Source organism: Rhincodon typus, chromosome 21, assembly GCF_021869965.1.
Source record: "Rhincodon typus isolate 14 chromosome 21, sRhiTyp1.1, whole genome shotgun sequence".
NCBI lineage: Eukaryota > Metazoa > Chordata > Chondrichthyes > Orectolobiformes > Rhincodontidae > Rhincodon > Rhincodon typus.
Window position 1 is genome coordinate 41,453,890 of NC_063352.1, and position 18,631 is coordinate 41,472,520.

General features: G+C 42.8%; 1 protein-coding gene across 1 annotated transcript in view; it reads right to left on the minus strand.

Annotated features, from left to right (window-relative positions):
• tnrc18 (trinucleotide repeat containing 18) overlaps positions 1-18,631 on the minus strand; it is a 157,378-nt gene that overhangs the window by 93,982 nt on the left and 44,765 nt on the right. Inside the window, exons 3-4 of the mRNA XM_048609747.1 lie at positions 15,621-15,797; positions 1,335-1,460 (exon numbers count right to left, since the gene is read on the minus strand). Of these exons, the coding sequence (XP_048465704.1) occupies positions 1,335-1,460; positions 15,621-15,797 (303 nt within the window). The remainder of the gene's footprint in view (positions 1-1,334; positions 1,461-15,620; positions 15,798-18,631) is intronic.

The window sequence follows — 18,631 nt, forward strand, 5'->3', positions numbered from 1 at the left end:
CATAGATTAATTTGGAGTGGAAACTGAAAGTACTGGAAATCCACAGCAGATTTATGAGGAAGATAAATTAATCTCAAGGGGGCTAGCCAAAATGTTAACCAATCATTCTCTCTCCGCAACTGACCCATCTGCTTTGTCTTTACCATTTAATTATTTTTACGTGTTCATCCAATTTGTTTTTCTTGCTCCTCAGTATTACTGTCTGCAAAATGTGCATTTTGATTCAGTAGCTAAATGGGAAAAGAAAATATGTTTAGTGAAGACAAACTAATATTGGGTGCATTAGTATCTTAATTTGGAAAGTAAAATGCAGATGAGAAGATATCTCAAAGCGAATATTTCACAGCAAAGGGAATGGTACAATTCTAGATGGATTTGCACGTCATTTATAGTACAGTTTGCTATGAAGTCAGGTTCTGTAAAGGCAAATTGAAACATTCCAGAGCAAGATACCTTAACGGATCATGGCATGTGCTCCTACTGTGAAACAATCAGAGGTCTGTTTTCCAAAACATCAACGCTCTGTTCAATTTCCCTGACTCCTATTCCCCAAGATCAGCAAGGAGGCTCCCCAGGATATCAATCCCAACATTGCAATCCATATCATTCAACCCTGGCTGCTCACATTGACGAGATTTCAAAGGTCACAAAAGAACTGGAACATTATGACCCATTTGATAATGTGTAAAGCTTTCGACTTCCAACTTTACATTCTTCACTTCCATTCTAAGCATACAGTTAAATAATTCCTTGTTAAAGGGATTCAATTGGCTTGATATGCTTCTTCATATATTTACTATCTCTAAATGGAAAAGGTCTTTGGGTTTACAGGACTGGTCTGCCAGTTATTTGCTTGACCCTTCCAATTAAATCTACAACTGGAAGATCTGCCTAACAGCAACATTATCCATGACGTGCAGCATTTCAATATCAAGATTGCCACCTCTTTCAGTCTCTCTTCCTTGAATGAAAGTGACTTTTCATTCCTCACTATGAATAAGCATTCCAGATGTCCGTCATTTTATTAATCTACTGTAGTTAGTCCATTGCTAGGTGGACCAAAGCTTCTTAAAATACTGACATCAGTTCCGTGTGACTGTCTGACCGACTAAAATAATTAACCAGCCGTGAAAGATACTGTTTATCGCGTTATGTGACCAGAATGGGATTGGTTACAGATGACATTCAGCAAGTGGTCGGGCTCCATTATTCTGTCATTCCAGAGCAATCCAGAATTAAAGCACCAAGGCTTTAGTTTCCCAATATGAGAATAGCTCAATGGACCAAAGAGGCAAAGAATGGAGTGGATGGGTCAACAGAGAACAGGCACTGACCTTTCTGAGACTCGAACAGGCTGTGCTGGCTGAGTTGAGCTAGAATTGGACTGCCGCTGCTTGGGTGTTCCAAATGCCCAAGTGGAATATAAGGAGGGTAAAGACCACTGGACAGGTGCGAGTAACCTGCAAAAGTGAAGGACAATATTTTACACTCACATCAGATGGTACACTTGCACAAATATCTTCACAAGCAGATTAAATTCCTGGTCATATCCTTTTTTAATAATAAAGGGAAGAAAATGAATTCAACTTATGTTGCATCTTGCACAGTCTCAGGATATTGCAAAGTGCTTTGTAGCCTATGAAGTACTTTGGAAGTCCAGTTACTGTTGTAACATAGCATGGCAGCTATTTTGCACACACCAAAACTCCCACACATAACAATCTGATAATGATGAGGTCATCTCGTTTCATGACATTGGTTGAAGGATAAATATTGGCTAGGATACTGGGGAGAACTCCCTCAATTGTACTTTGAAACACTGCTACCAACCTTCAACATCCATCCAAGAGGACAAGAAAGGTCTTGGTTTAACATCTCATTGAAAACACAGCACTGCGGCAATCCATCAGTACTGCACCACTGGGGAATACGTGCTCGAAGTCTTTCGACTGGGACCGTTTGGGGAAGTTGTGATGACTGAAATATTTTCACCACTAAATTGTGTTTGTGCGGTGAAACAAATGATTTTGTTCATTAATTCGAAGCAAAACAATGCAGGAATGTTTGAATTTTTTGGGGTGGTGGTAGTCACTTCATTTTAAAATTAGGTCGTGATGGAAAGCCATTGGATAAAGCAATCAGAAGCAAGAATCATAGAAACCCTACAGTGTGGAAACAGGCCATTTGGCCCATCTAGTCCACACCGACCCTCCAAACAGCATTCCACCCAGACCCACCCTACATTTCCCATGGCTAATCCACCTAGCCTGCACATCCCTGGATACTAGGGACAATTTCCCACCTCCAATCCACCTAACCTGAACATCTTTGTACTGTGGGAGTAAACCGGAGCACCTGGAGGAAACCCATGCAGGCACAGGGAGAATGTGCAAACTCCACACAGATAGCTGCCTCGGAATCGAACCCGGGCCCCTGGCGCTATGAGGCACCAATGCTAACCACTGAGTCATCTCACTGAAAATATAACTCTTCAGAATGTTTGCTGTCGTAGAATAATTGGATATAGTGGCTTCCAAAAGCTGCTTAATTGAAGGGTTTGGGGCTGGGGGAAGGAGGAGAAACTTGAATCAATGAAGCAGATAATTTGCAAATTGTTCTCTTCACGTGCACATGGCAATCAAATTAACATGGACGCTGTTCGTTAGTATAAATTAGGCACTTTGTCAAACCTGCCAATAGACTGTGCCAATATCGGTAGTGGACGCCAGATGAAGAAGGGTGGGTGGGGTACAAGAAGGGGCTAAACATTCAAAGGTCAGGTCACCGGGTTTAGATGAGTCATAGCAAAGGTCAGAGAAAATGTTTGATATCAACCCATCTCCAAAGCTAGGTGCGAGGAAGACAGGATGGATAAAGATAAACTTTTTCAATTGGTTGGGGATTCTAGAATGGGATGGGGGGTATAGTTCCGAGTATTAGGGCCAAACCATTCCAGGGAGATGCTAGGAAGCACTTTTGTACTCAGAGGGTGGTGGATGTTTGCAACTTTCTTCCACAAGTTGTTAATTTTAAATCTGAGATCGATAAACTTTTGTCAAGCAAAGGTATTCCAAAGGCCGGTATATGGAGATAGGCCACAGATCAACCATGGTCTCGGTGAATGGTGGAACAGGCTCTGACAGGCTGAATGGTCTACGCCTGTTCCTATGTTCCCAAGACTCAACAGAGACCCAGCAGTAAGCTGAAAAATCTACCTTGTTAGTTCACAGAGAACCAACGCTTCCTCATAAACAAGAGCTGAAGCAAGTTGTGTTTTTGCTGACCTTCTTTTGCCTTTCAAAGATGAAACTCTTTGAGTGACAGATTAAGCAACAACCAGCCTCACCACGCACATTAATAACTCCACACTTGAAGGAAGCTTGCCAGTGCTCACTCAAAAGATTCCATGTGCCAAACAAGGTTGACAGCTGAATCCAGCCAACTTGCAGCAGGAAGCTGTAGAAAGCCTCAGGGGGTTCTGGTTCTGAGAAGCATAAGTCACTGGAGAGTTCTCAGAATTTTATAAACCTAATGGTTAGGCCTCAACCAAAGGTACTGCGTGCAATTCTGGGCAACACACTTTAGGAAGGATGTCAAAACCTTGGAAAGGGGAAGGGAGAGACTTACTAGGACAGTACCAGGCAAGTGAGACGAGGTGGGTGACAAGATTTTTCTTCCCTTAGGACAGGGCAAATTCAATGTAGATTTAATAGAGCGGGTCAAAATTACATGGAACTTTGGTAAGAGCAAATAGGGAGAAATATCTTACACTGACAGAAGGATGGGTAACCAGAGGTTCACAGATTTAAGAGAACTGGCAACAGGGGCAGAGGAAGATGAGGAGGGGATTTTTTTTTTTACAACCCAGAAAGCCCTGCCTGAAAAGGTGCAAGAAGCAACCTCCTTCAGAACTTGCAAAGAGGTTTTGGAAATGAAAAATGTGCGGCCTTATGTTCATAGGGTATGGACAGCTCTTTAAAAACACCAGGTCCAACACAATGGGCCGATGGTCTCCTTTGTTATAGTGTTCTGTGAATGAGCTTTAAATGTCTTCATTCAATATTCAGAACAAATGAAACTGCAGCTGAGTTTACAGCAAGTAGGATGACATAATCTGTATCAATTAAAGACATTGTTTGGTCAGCAAGTAAGTGGATAACTGATCCATGGACAAATGAAAGTAGGGCAGGGGTATAAGTAGCTGTCCCACTCAGAAAAGGATGGTGTACTTTGTGGCAAAAGTGATAGGATTAAATACATGGTGCACTAGTTTAAGTGTTGCACCCTGGTACACCCTGAAAACTGTTCTCTATCAAGTGCATGTTCAAAACCATGATATTCTTCCACACACCACACTTTCCATTGCCCGAGCTGCAACAGAGGAAATAATTCCACAAACTGAAACTCCAAGATGAGCCCAGGTTTTTCTTTTAACTACAAAAACAAACATGCAGCAAGTTTGACTTGAGGTTCCTTTGGGACTGTGTGGTCTAACATCATGCATATACACCCAATTAAAAGCCCCCCCTTCCCCACCATGAGTACTCTGCTCTGTCAGGTTCTTTTAACTCTTGTACAACAGTAACCCAGCCCCCAGGCAAATACGAGGTTCTCTGTACAGCAAAGTTGTAACAGGCATCAAATATGTCACATCTGCTTACTGAGATATCCCTCACAACTACTCAGGGTAGGCTTATTCACTCTCCTGTTAATAAAGGAAATATCCTTACAAATTAGCATATGCTCGAATATTCCGTGAAAGGAGATGATATAGCAGCCAGTGGCCACATAAAACTTCCCTGGAAAAGAAAATCCATTTCTCTCGTGACATTAGCTTGATTCCCCAAGTGCAGATTGTAAATCATAGTGTGCCAGATGTTTCACATTGTGCTATACCATGTCACACAAATCAGCAGCGCAGGAAGGCAACTACGGGGTCTGCAGTTCTGCTAATGATTTTAAAGCTCCCCCGATTAAATACTAATTTAAGGAGGCCTGATCATCTGGGAGAGTGCTTTGCAAATACGGGCGTTGACCGGTGTGTCATCTGTCCCTGCCAATTTCTTTCTGCTCATCTATCAAGGGAGGCTGCACTTGTCACCTGCTGCACAGTCTCACCCAAGTAGTTTTGTTTTGGGGTAGATAACAGCTGTCTTTTAGAATCACGGAAAGAGACCATTCAGCTCGTCATGCCTGTACCTGAGCTTTGCAAATTAGTCCCATTGCCCATGCTCTTTCTCCATCTCCCCGGAAAACAGTTGCTTCCAGTGCATGCGCTTGCACATGGTGTGGGTGAAGCAAATAGCGTAGATGCATTGAAGGGGAAGCTAAATAAAGGAGAAAGGTATGGAAGGGTATGTTGATAGGGTTGACGAACAGGAGTGAGAGGTGACCAGCATAAAGCAATTGGACTGAATGGTCTGTTTCACTGTTGTAAACTCTAAGTAGCTGTATGCAAGTAATTCTTCAATTCGCTTTTGAAAATTATTTTTGAATCTGCTGGCATCACCTTATCAGACAACACTTTACAGATCGTAATGACTTGCTGAGAAAAATTAAGAAATTCTCATCTTTGGTGCTTTTGCCAATTATTTAAATCTGCTGGTCACCAATACACCTGCCAGAGGAACAAGCCTTTCTGCTTACTTGTGGTAACAAAACCACCCCTCATTTTGCCCACCTAAATCTCCATTTATCTGGCCTGAGGAGAACAATTCCATTTTCTCCTGTCTTGCTGCCTAACTGGAGTTCCTTATCCCTGGTAACTGTTTTGGTCTGAAGCCTGAATGGAGAGTGAGTCAGTCCACAGGCTGCTATTTCACCAGTCCCACTGTGTGGGACTTCAAAGTAGCCCTTCAACTCTCCTGGGAACTATGCACAACATAGCGAAACCCAATGGGGAAAAAAGGAAGGGCAGGGTATTTGCAGTAGAGAAATTGCGATAAAAACCTTGTCAAAACGTTACTTACTTTTCCAAAAAATATCCAGAACTGGGAGTCTAATAAAAGAAACAAGCTGCCCCTATTATTTCATACTACAATGCACTGCTTCCTTCACGAAAAAAAAATTGCCAATCACGTGATCAGAATAATTGGTTATTTTTAGCTTCACACAATTGCCTTGGCTACTGTTTGAACAAGATACTATAACACAATGGAGGCCACAAGAGAATCTGTGACATTTTAATCCGATTGAGTTGGAGGAAAAATCTAAAGAAAATAAATTACATTTGTTATGTCTAATTGGATCCAGTGTTCGGTTCTGATGATGAATAAAAGTTCTCTGTGGGAAAAACGCGCTCCCTCCTCTCAGGCTTATACCTTGTCACCTGTGGGTTTCCAAATGGAGCAGGAGGTAACAATGGGAGCTGCATATGGCCCTGATAATAAGACTGACTTCTTTCCAGCAGAAATGGCTGGATAACTATCAGAAGCAGGAACCTGGAATGATTTCCAGCTCCACAATCCAGAGGTGATAGAGTCACATGTCACATATCAATGGATACCTAGCTGTTAATCTGATAACCCAACACAGTCAAACCTGATGCACGTTGTTCTGATTTTTTTCCTCTGTCCTTTAGATATTAAGGTGATCACACTTGCAAAAAGTAAATCCAATTTTTAAAAAAATGCATTTACGTTTATTCTGTCAGTAATGGCATTACCATTATATATAAAGCAATTGTTAAAATTCCCGGTCAGTTATTTGCTGGGAATTCCACTTGAATGGAAACAAATAATAAAAATAGGAAGCACCTGCAATTCTTTTGTTAAAAACTGGATTTACTTTCTCACCCGTTGGTTCAATCGGAAATAGGTGCTTTAATTTTGTTGAAACCCTGCTGTATTTATGCAGGCCACTATTTTCAATGGTAAATCAGGTTTGGCTGCCATTGGTGGGAAAGGGTCAAAGGTCACAAGCACAACATCCTGCTGGTAAGGGGTTAAAGCTGGTTCCAGCCCACCTGATTTCCCAAAGAATCAAAGACTGCACTGATTATAAATTCAGCTCGGCTCAGATTTGTCCTCCGGTTATCTGCCTTGCTGAGCTCGAGAACAATCATTTTGGTCCCAAAGGGGCAATTTTAAACTCAGGATTAAAACCCAATTTCCTTCTCCCAGTGTTTACCTTTGGAGGAAGTGCATTTATGTCAACCTTTGTGTTTAGTGTGCCATCCGTGAAACAACCTCTCCCCAACTCAGAACGGATTAAAGGTTCAATTGAAACTTTAATAGGGGCGGTGAAACCTTGAAACGTTCATGGTGAGCAGGACATGTGTCTCCTCAAAGCATCCTGTAAACACCCTCTCCTTCTCTCCCCTCAGGCTGTCTCAATCTGTAGGCCAGAGAGTATGGGGTTGTGGGGGGAGAGGGAATTAAGAACTGCTGCCTCTCAACTCTCACCCTACATCACCCCCCATGAGGAGGGTGCTTCGTTGCTAACGGCAACGGAATCATATTTTAATCTCGTGCACATTTCAAGTTTTGTCAACCATCATAAAGATAGCCTCCCTGTTGTTGCAAGCAGTTTCCAGCATTGGACTATCATGCTGTGATCTTGAGGATGAAGCAGCTGTCATTTACTGGTTAGAAACAGAAGTGCCGCTAACTCAGCAATAGGGGGCACTCTTTCAGAGGTTGACGCTCTGAGTTAATTGTGACTCTAAAGTCAACTTACTTATTCTGGAATTCAAGTCTCATTGAAAGCACGATGTTTGAAAGGTGAAAACATTTGAGTTTTCTTTTACCTTAGACACTAACTAGATTCAAATCCGCGTTGCTGAATGCTTAAGAAGATTCATTGGAAACAGCCAAGAGCAAGAACCACTGATAATTAACCCAACAACATTACTGCAAATGTTTAAAACAATTTCAATCAGCAGCTCAATTGGAATATTTTTCAGATTCACATTTAAGAATCCAATTAAAAGGATTTTATGGAGTAGATGAAGAAAATCATTGGTGAAGGTATATAGAAAAAGGGACACGATTTTAAAATGAGAATTAGGCCATTCGCCATTTGATGTCAGAAAACAATTCTCTCCAAACAAAAATACAAAACCTGGAATTCTCTTCCCCAACTTGCAGGGGGTTAATTGAATATTTCAAAGCTGATATTGTTTGATTGCTGTGCACTAGAGCATTAGGGGGATATGGAATCAGTGAGGGAAATGAAGTCAAGATACAGATCAGTCATAGACTTATACAGGTTGTAGAGCTGGATGAACACAGCAGGCCAAGCAGCATCAGAGGAGCAGGAAGGCTGATGTTTCGGGCCTAGACCCTTCTTCAGAAATGGGGGAGGGGAAGGGGGTTCTGAAATAAATAGGGAGAGAGGGGGAGGCGGATAGAAGATGGATAGGGGAGAAGATAGGTGGAGAGGAGACAGACGGGTCAAAGAGGCGGGGATGGAGCCAGTAAAGGCGAGTGTAGGTGGGGAGTTAGGGAAGGGATAGATCAGTCCAGGGAGGACGGACAGGTCAAGGGGGCGGGATGAGGTTAGTAGGTAGGAGATGGGGGTGGGGCTTGAGGTGGGAGGAGGGGTTAGGTGGGAGGAAGGACAGGTTAGGGAGGCAGGGATGAGCTGGGCTGGTTTTGGGATGCGGTAGGGGGAAGTCCAGATAGACAACGTCTATTGCTCTGCCTTCATCAATCTTCTTTGTCACCTCTTCATAAAACTCTGTGAAGTTATTGAGGCATTTTGAAATGGGGAAGAGGTTTGAGAGGTTGAATGGCCCCTTCTGCAACATTGGATCCTTTTGAAGATTCATGGCTTTAAAGATAAGAGGCCGAAATACTGGTGCAGTGTTTCAGTGAGGGGTAGGGCAGGAGGAGGTGGAACTTGCCTCAGTACTGCATTGTTGATGTAAGGTGGTTTTGATTTGGTGTGGGAGCCAGGTGCCCGCTGCTTTCACCATGACTGGCATTCACCAATATAAAGCAAATACATTCAGCAGCAGATTCACCTTTCCCTGGGGCTCTGCCCTGTTCGCGCAAGATAGAAAATAAACAAGACATGGAGCTCATTATGCCCTGATTGTACACTGTCCTGCTTATAATGGTAAAGTGCCGACAGTCCATATTCCATACTGGACTTGGAGTTACTGCCGCTATCACCATACTTCATTGGCAACTCAGTGTGGAACGTTTAAAGGGAGGGAGCAGCAAGTTTAGATAAAAGGCTGCTTTTATATTGTTTTACGTCAGTGTAGTAACTGAGGGCACTGGATCAGTAAAGGAGTCAACTTACAATAAATGTAAAAGAACGTCATCAGTGACTTTCTCAAAAAAGTGTAGCTGGCTTTCTGCAGTCCCCTCAGCCTTGACATGTCATGGGTCATTAACACCAGCTTTTCCTATGAACAATACCTGCTGTGAACAAAAAACAAACCCTCTTGGGAATATTCCCCATGTTGGGTCTGTCTCTCCTCTCCTCCACCGTGCATTGCTCCACAGAGCTGTAGATGAAAGTGGGTAACAGAAACATGGCAACAAGTCAAGCTAAATGGGAAACAGAAGCCATTGGCCAATCGACCATCACACATGAATCAGTAGGGAGCAACTCAGTTCTGAGGTACAACCTCATGACTTTTAAGTCCAATTGAAACAGAAGCGCACAAACTAGGTTGAGACATTGTTGCAGCTCTGGGAAAGTGCAGCACTGTTGGAGGTACCACTTTCTGATGAGCCTTCAAATCAAGGCTCTGCCAGGTTGGGTGTAAAGCATCAAGTTACACTCTGTGAAGAACAGCAGGAGAATTCTCCCAGATATTGTGAGTAACATTTATCACTCAACCAACATCCCTGAAAAGAGTTGAGGTAGCAATTATTAAATGATTTATTGGGGGAACTTTTGCTGTGCTCAATTCGGTTGCTGCACTTTATCCAATTCTTTTTATTTGTTCACGTGTAGTGGGCATCAACTGGCTAGCATTTATTACCCTTTCTTAATTGCCCTGGAGAAAGTGGAGGTAGTTGTCCACGGTCCTTTGGGGATAGGTACACCCACATCATTGTGCTGGAGACAGTTTCAACAGAATGACGCAGAAGCAGTGAAGGAATGGTGGTTTAGTTCCAAATCAGGGTAGCGAGAAACATGCACTTGGTGATGTTCCCATATATCCTCTGTCCTTGTCCTTCTAGGAGGTACAAGCTGCAGGTTTGGAAGACCATGCCACTGGCTCTGAAGCATTTTTGGGACATCCTGGGGTAGCAAAAGATGCCAAATGGTTGCAGAGTGAGTAAAGGGTGGAGTACCAGAGACAGGAGAATGCAGAACACTCAGAGGTTTGTACGGCTGTCGACAAGAGAGAGAAAGGTTGTGGAAGGACTTGAACCTTTGCACCTGTAGGTGTTTAAGTTGTTGCTGTGGGCTAGGAGCCAATGTAGGGAGCATAGAGTGTGATGGGTAATGGTGACTTTGTGAAATGTTATGAAATGGATAGCAGACATTTGGATGAATTGAACTTTAGGAAAGGAAGGCCATTTGATACAGGATTGGAGTGGTTGTGCGTGAAATTGGTGAATGACATGGTGAAGAAGGGTGGAACTAAGTGAGGGAAGTCCCATTCAATTTTGAGAGGTGGCATAATGCGGGCAATGTGGTTGATTGCATCAGAGCCCGCTTTGAGACAAAAATGGACAAGGAAGATGTGTGTCTCACAGAGGACGTGGTTTCCTGATAACTGCCCATTGCTTTCTGCTGGAACAACACTCTGAATGGCAGGCAATGACCAAATCAGGTTGAGCTGGGCTGCCACCACAGGGGCACAGCTATGTTGACATTGCCAACGTGGATGAGCTATTGGATAAGGGAAGCTCTTGATGAAAACATACTCCAGAATGAGTCAGCATCTCTGGGAAATGAGCTGTGCAATGGAAAAGAAGCTGGTATCCTTACAGTCTCGCATCATATTTTTTCAGTAAGACATTAAATAAAATTCAGGTCTATGCCAGGGCACTACTGTGTTCCTCAGATAGTTTCCACTATAAAATGCAACAAGCAGTCTTTAATATGTTCACAGGAATATATTAGATTCAGATTGAGTGAGCCCCACTTGGTGTACCTAGCTGAGTTTTCAGCCAACGTAAATGGAGACTGCCAAGTTAATGAAAAGCACAGATGCAAGCTCTGTTTCTAGGTTTGTTCATCTGGCACCATCCTGCCTCTGGGTGAACTGTAAAATAGGCCCCAGATAGACAAAAGGCAAGTGCATGCACCACGATAACTGGGCTCATAGTGACTCACCGGAAGCCTGTCAAAGAGCTCTGTTTTCTGAATATACTAATCATCTGATTGTGTAACCGAGTACAGCCCTAGAAATTCTAAATTATAGCCTGACACAAGTCCCTCAGCAGACCTGGTCAGGTTCAGTAATCCTGCTCCTTTCAAATACTCTCTCTTCAGAAGTAAGAATCAGAGTTTCAGAATCAATGGAGGTCTAATTACCCAAATGTATAATTAAGCAACCACCTACTAAATTTAAAATCACTGGTATAAACCATAATTTGTTTTATAATGTTATTAATAGTAATCCAGCAAAAAATCAGCATGTTGTTGCGGTAACACTAACAACATCATAAACCAGGAGTATCCAGAATTTCTGCTCAGTACTTAAATACAACAAAATTGGTGGAACCATGAACACAGCAATTCAAGTGGGATCCTGCACTCTGCGGTGCATGCATGAAGGGGTTAATTCCATTTCAGATTGCTTCACAGATAGATGGCTTGTATTTGAACAGAGAAATGGGATTCGTTACAATAAGTGCATGAGTCACTGCTGAAGAACAGAAAGCCTGGCCTGAATTAAGTCTGATTCACTGTCTGCCAACCACACCTAGGTTTTATGGTAAACTCAACAAAGCAGGGAAAGACTGGGGCTGGCTTGAGGACATGGATCTAATGCTGCAAAAAGAAGACCTTTGCAGTGATTAAAATGGTTTAATTAACCCTTTAGTGACTCATCTCACCTCTTTCTCAACCTGTTCCATTCCTGATCGGATTGGCTGGTGCGGCGGATTCACATTCAGACTTTTTGTAAAAATAAGTGATCCGGCGGCACTTAAATTCAGCCTTGGCCACAAAGGGAGAGGTTGCTGTCAAAGCAGTGCAGATTCTGTCTGTGCACTATGAGGTACGAAAAGGTGCAAACGCTGCTTTATCAAGGGTATTCAAGGGGGGGTTGTGTGTGTGTGTGTGTGTGTGTGTGTGTGTGTGTGTGTGTGTGTGTGTGTGTGTGTGGTGGGTGGGGGGGGGTGGTGGGTGACAGTGAATTAAATTTTGCACCCATGCAGTGATTTAAACAAAATCGTTCCCAAAAACAGGAAAGTCGGTCCAATAGGTCAATACTGGTGTTTGTGCTTCATACAAACCTCCTCTCACCTCTCTGTCTCACTGTATCAGCACATTCTTTGGCCTTTGTGAGTTTATCTAGCTTCTTCTGAAGTGCATCCATACTATGCACCTCAGCCACTCCTGTACAATGACTTTGACACTCCAGATAAGGAAGTTTCTCCTGAATGTCTTACTGGATTAATAGTGATTACAGTCCTGAGAGTTCGTCTCCCAACCAATGCAATAATCATTTTCCCTGTGCCTATTATTTGGTGAGATCAGAGGTTGGGATTTCTGCATAGTGGCAACCTCCTGAGTCCCCAGTATCTATGTCTTTGACTGACAAGGCACAAATCTAGAGTGCGATGGGATTGCTTTGTTTTTTCTCGCCAGGTGTAGATGCAATAACCCCCAGCTACTCAACACCATCCAGGACAGAATGTTTGATTGGCTCCCATCTACTGGATTTAGCACCTACTCCCTCCATCACTGATGTATCCTTGGCACTGGTATGTACAAAGGTTTCTTTGGCAGTATGTTCCAAACCCAAGTCATTCACCAACGAGAAGGACATCAAGTTTTTAGGATTGAAGGCATGAGCCATTGGACTTGAATGTCCCAAATTCGAAAGCTCTCCTTCTGATCTTCAGCCATCTGGTGCAAGGGAGGGTGAGCTTCCTGGTGGGCCTTCCACTCTACACCTCTCTTCAGTGATATTGTCCATGCCCGATTGTTATCGAAGAGGTAGCATCAACCTGCGCTCGCTAGATACTAGGAGCCTTCTGTGACTGTCAGGATATATGGTGAGCAATAACGTTTTTCCTTTTATGTAAACTGAACCGTAAATCTGATTTATTATATTAGATGTGCATCCTCATAGATCTGTTCTCCTGCTGACACTTATCTCAGTGCTACTCCAATCGCTTGAACTGAAATAAGCATAGAAAGCAGAAACAACAGGCTTAAAGCAGGGAAAGACAGATGGATTTGGGAGCAATGAAGGCCTAAACGAGTCAGGAACAACCTAAAGGAAATAAACTGAAGGAAAAGTTTTACTTTGCTTCTGGGGTTGAGTTTCGTCGCTGGGCGCAATCGATCTGCTTCAAATGGAATGTCTGAATTGTGCTGATCAGTGAAGTACTCAGATGAGCTGACTTGTCGTTCTCTTTCTCTCCCAATAGAATTCCCAAAACTACAACAACTTGCATTTCTGCAGCTTCCCTGACATAAAGTGTTGCAGGTCTGTTCACAGGAATATATTGGGACAAAGGGAATCCGTGCTGAACCCAAGGAGACGGGGACGTTGGCACAGGGTGACTAACAGCTTGGCCAAGGCGATAGATTATAAACCAGATGCCTGGTAATGCACTGGCACAAGAGAACAATGAAATTATGGAAGTATATTGTGCCAATTACTGCAACAGGATTTTATATAGATCACAGCCAGGGGGCCTTCCAGCGGCTTTTACCATTCACTGCATGTACACCATATTAAAAAGTGTTCTGCAAAATGTGGCAATCTTTAGAAAACATGCATTTAGTGACGCACATAGGTTACATCATGCAGAGCAAATCACAGCTTAAATTAGCAGCCTCCTCCTCCTCCTCCACATAACAATGGTAGGGTTGATTTACAGGTATAATCGCATATTTATAACAATCCTGCCTGGGTAGTGGGATCAGAGCGATCCGGTGGATCTTTGCTCAGTTATAGGCAGAAATGACAAGTTCACCAGGTCTGGCTGGAGACATTCCTGGAGGTGTCATCGCCGGAGGTCTCACCTCCAACCACCCAACCCAGTCAAAGTCTTTACGTCAACTCAAATACTTGAACTGATAAACCACTGTGTTCAAAGGAAATTATTAAAATAAATATTTTTAATGTCCCTGTGGTTTTTCTCCTGCGTTACTCATAGCAGTGAGTGGATTAATCTTGAATTCCTGGAGACTTTAGGACAGCCCTCAATAGGCGGTCAATGCTTTATAATGGGAAAGGTAACATGAGATGATGAGTCACCTCTAATGGACTGGAGGCTGGCTGGGGAACAAATCTCTTAAAACTGGCAACAATAGTAATATTGGGAAAAACAGCCAAACTGGGATAACGGTGATGCTGACTTAGTTCCTTTCTCAACCAGTCTTCCTTTCCATGGATGCCCGTAGTGGTAGAGCTGTGCACACAATTCAGGTTTTGGTATGGGAAAGTTTTACCCTAGTTCTGTTTGGAAAAATGCAGAAAACTACTAATTCTGCCTTTTTCAAGGTTCGGATTCTAATCCTAATAAGTTTATCAGATGCAGCCTCTTCCTATTGCTTTGTCTTTTCAGAGAATTTCACATTGCTGAATAAGGCCATTCAACCCAGCCCACCTTTGTTGACTCTTTGAACGGACGTTTTAATTTGTTCCACACCAATGTTCTTTCGCCACAGTTCTCCTTTACTTTCCGCCCGCTACCCTTTTCCAGTCTTTATCCAATCCCTTTTTGAAAGGTGCCACCCAAATTCTTTTGCCAACCTCCTTCCCTCAGAATCGAAGGTGAACCCCAGTTCATTGTGTTCAGAGAACAGGCAACAACCCTTTCATACAGTGCACCTCAGGTGATAACAAAAATTGCAACGTATATCAAATCATCTCTTCCCCCACACTCCAACTCGCTAACATTTTTCACAAAGATATTAAATTGAATTCCCAAAACCTTCCCACACTTTTGAACGCTTCACTTAAGTCACCCCTTAACCTTCTCTGCTCAAAGGAGAACAATCCCAGCTTCTCGGGTTCCTCCTCTCAGCAGCAATAGAAAGAAAGTGAGGATATGATCACAAACATTGAACAAAAGTCACATTTGAGAAAATTGGAAACATCACAATTTGCTGTGCAGTTAAGAGTCAAACAGCAGAGGAAGCGAACACACACACACACACACAAACACACAGCTCCCTGTCAGTTAATGGAACACCAGGATTGCAAAACCAACAACGTCACTTTATTTACCAGGCGATTGGATAACAGTAGGCGATTGTGTGTTAGTGAGTAAACAGAGTTGCAAACAACCGTGGCCTGTCAAGCAACAACTGCTTCCAGATGAACTGAGTGGGAGAATTTACATCCAAGTTCCTGCGATATTACTGCTTTCCTACTTCATTCCAACAAAAAAAAACTTTGCAACACATGTAATGGCTGAACCCTAAACCTGTTGCTGATCCTAGGTGCCAGCAGACTTAGTATTGCCCTGTAAAACCCCAAGCAGTGAGTGCGGTTGAGAATGATTGTTTTGTTTTATTACCTTCAGGAGGGTGCGCGACCCAGAGCTGTGCCATCTGGATATTTGTGGGGGTGGGTCCACGGAAGGAAGGGTCAGAGGGCAAAGGAGCAGGGGTTCCATGAGGTGCAGTCGAGGTCCCTAGGCCACTGGCGACGAAACCCCCAAGAAAAGGAGTTGAGCCACCGGGGTAGGCATCACCTGATGTGGGGAGAGGGAGGGGAAGGGGGTGAGAGACAGTACAGTCAGGATCTGCTATTTTATTGTCCACAGTATTAACCATTCTACAATATATTTTTTTAAAAAATCGTCCTACATACGCTCGATTCAATTCAAAACACAGCAAAAGCAAGCAGCATAACATTTACTCTTACGGTAGATTTTTGCAGCATTAAACCTCCCACCTTTGCAATGTATTTTCAAAACCACCGTCTGAGATAATGGATTGAAATGAGGCTGGACTTAAAAACAGTGCCAGTTCCCATCACTGTCCTTAAATCCAACACCGAATTCACAGCGTGTGCTGGACTGTGATTTGAGAGTGTTCGTGACAAGGTTATATCTCGGAGAGATGACACAGTTACAATGCTAGGGAGATCAAGTTCTGTCCCAAATATTCCAATCACCAATGTAAGTTCTGAGAAACCTGTCACATCAGACACTGTATTCATGCATACACATATATTTAAACATCAAGGGGAACTGCAATCATTTTTAATTGGGAAATTGAGAAGAAAAAAATACTATACGGCAAACAACTCACAGTAATCTGTATTTATAAATCTGTAAATTTTTCTTCCCCCTCATTGTTGAGCCCAAGTGAAGTGTCTTCCTTCTCAGCTTGTTTTTGGTTACACAGTCATCACTGGCACTGGCTTATGAGTAATGGAATAAGTCACAAACTGCATCTTTATTTGTTCAGATTCTGGGATCGTTCAAGGAGCATCAGGGAGTTGACCTCTGCAATTCCATCCTTTTTCCAGTGTAAACCACAAACCAGCAGCAATGGTCAAGATGCCTTACATTTAATGAAACGGTAAGGGGAAGATCTGAAGAATCCACAAATGCCTGTGGCAAAGCTGCATGCTGAAGCACAACATAGTCAGAATCTAAACTTCTCCTGTCGTCGAACATTACTGTAACATACAGTTTACATTGATGTATGGGAATCATCATGCAGCTAAGCCCTTGTTGATCAGTTGAAAAACAAAATGTACAAGGAGCCATCTGATACAGACAGACCACACACAAGTACAAGCCTTGATTCAGTGGTAGTGCCCTTGCTTTGGAATCAGAAGGTTGTTGGTTAGAGCTCTGCTCAAGGACTTGTGTATAAAATCTAAGCAGTACAGGGAGTACTCTACTGCGTGAGGTGCTATCTTCCAGCATCATTAGAACTGGGGGAGTTCACCTCGGTATATGAGTTGGTATTTATCATTCAACCAACATCACCAAGAATGCAACACTATTTATAGGCTACAAACACAGAAATCACTGGAGCAACTCAGCAGGTCTGGCACCATCTGTGGACAAAAAACCGAGTTAACATTTCGGATCTGGTGACCCTTCATCAGAAGCACTACAATGGAGGACCTTGCAGCTTGTGTACAATTTGCCTGTTTTTTCTCCCCTGTGTTACATCAGTTACAAAAACTTCAAAAGTACTTTTTGGTTTATAAAATGGTTGAGGATCTCCTGAGGTGTTAAAGAAATTACTTTATGATTTCTTATTTAAACTCCTTTACTGAACAGGTTTCCCTGCAGTAGGCAATTTAACCGGGGCTACAAATGTCAGATTACAGATGACGGGTCAGTGTCAATGGCTGAGATGAGCAAGTTCCTACAAAGTCAGTAATGTAGGAAAACAGGCTTTCCCCCTCAAAAGGGAAAAAAAAAATTGCTATGCACACAACGTTCTGGATGAGTCGAAGGTCACTGCTTCACAGCAAGAACTCAGATATGAAAAGCTATGTTAAAATCAACAGTACAAAATGTTTCACTTGCAGACTGGCTGTCTCCTTAAACACTGTCGCTCTCAATCCCAGGTTCAATGTTAATGGGAAACAAACCTGGAAACCCCACCACAGCACAAGGTCGGGATGTGCATTACAGTAACAGTGCATTGGGACAGCTTGCAGCTCTTCTTCATAGGACCCCAAGTACAGGCAAATCACACACCTTCCCCCAAAAATTAAACACCGCTTGAATTGTTAGGGATTCTGCATTGTCCAACAAAAAGCATGGCTCTAGATTGGACACATTTGGTACTTGATAAAAGTTATACTATGAGGGTCGTATCCTATTGAAGTGACCAAGCAAGCCTCTAGTTTGTTCATGTAGTTTAACTTTTCTCCAATCTCCTTCACAGGCATAACAACAACAAACAATAGTGATTTGTATTTATATGGTGCCAGAAATGGAATAAAACTTTCAAAGACTGTTTTGCAGGTGTGACGTACAGCATCACCTGACACCAAGCTGTAATAAGGTATTATGACAAATACACAAAAGCTTGGTCAGAGAGATAGGTGATATTAAAGAAGGAAAATGAGAGATGAGGAGAGGTTTAGGTAGGGATTTCTGTGCTTAAAGCCTAGGCAACTGATGGCATAGCTACCAACAATGGAATAATTAAAAATCCAAGATGTTGAAGAGGCCATAATTCGAGGAGTACAGGCACCTTGGAGAATTGTGGGGGCTGAAGGGAATTACAGAGATTGGGAGATGCAAGGTTATAGGGCAATTTGAAACCAATGCTTAGAACGTTAAAATCAGGATGTTGCTTGACTGGGTGACTGGTGAATGGGACTGGACGTAAGTAATAACCAGCAACAGAATTGTGATTAACAATTTCAAGGAGGGTGAAATGTGGGAGGTCAGCCAGGAATGCATTACTCCACAGATAATGAAGGAATGGATGAGGATTTCAGCAACAGATTAGTCGAGGCCAGCGACAGTCGTGCAATTACTGAGTTGGAAACTATTTCTTCAACATAAAGAGCACTATGTTGCAACTATCGGGCAATTTCTATACC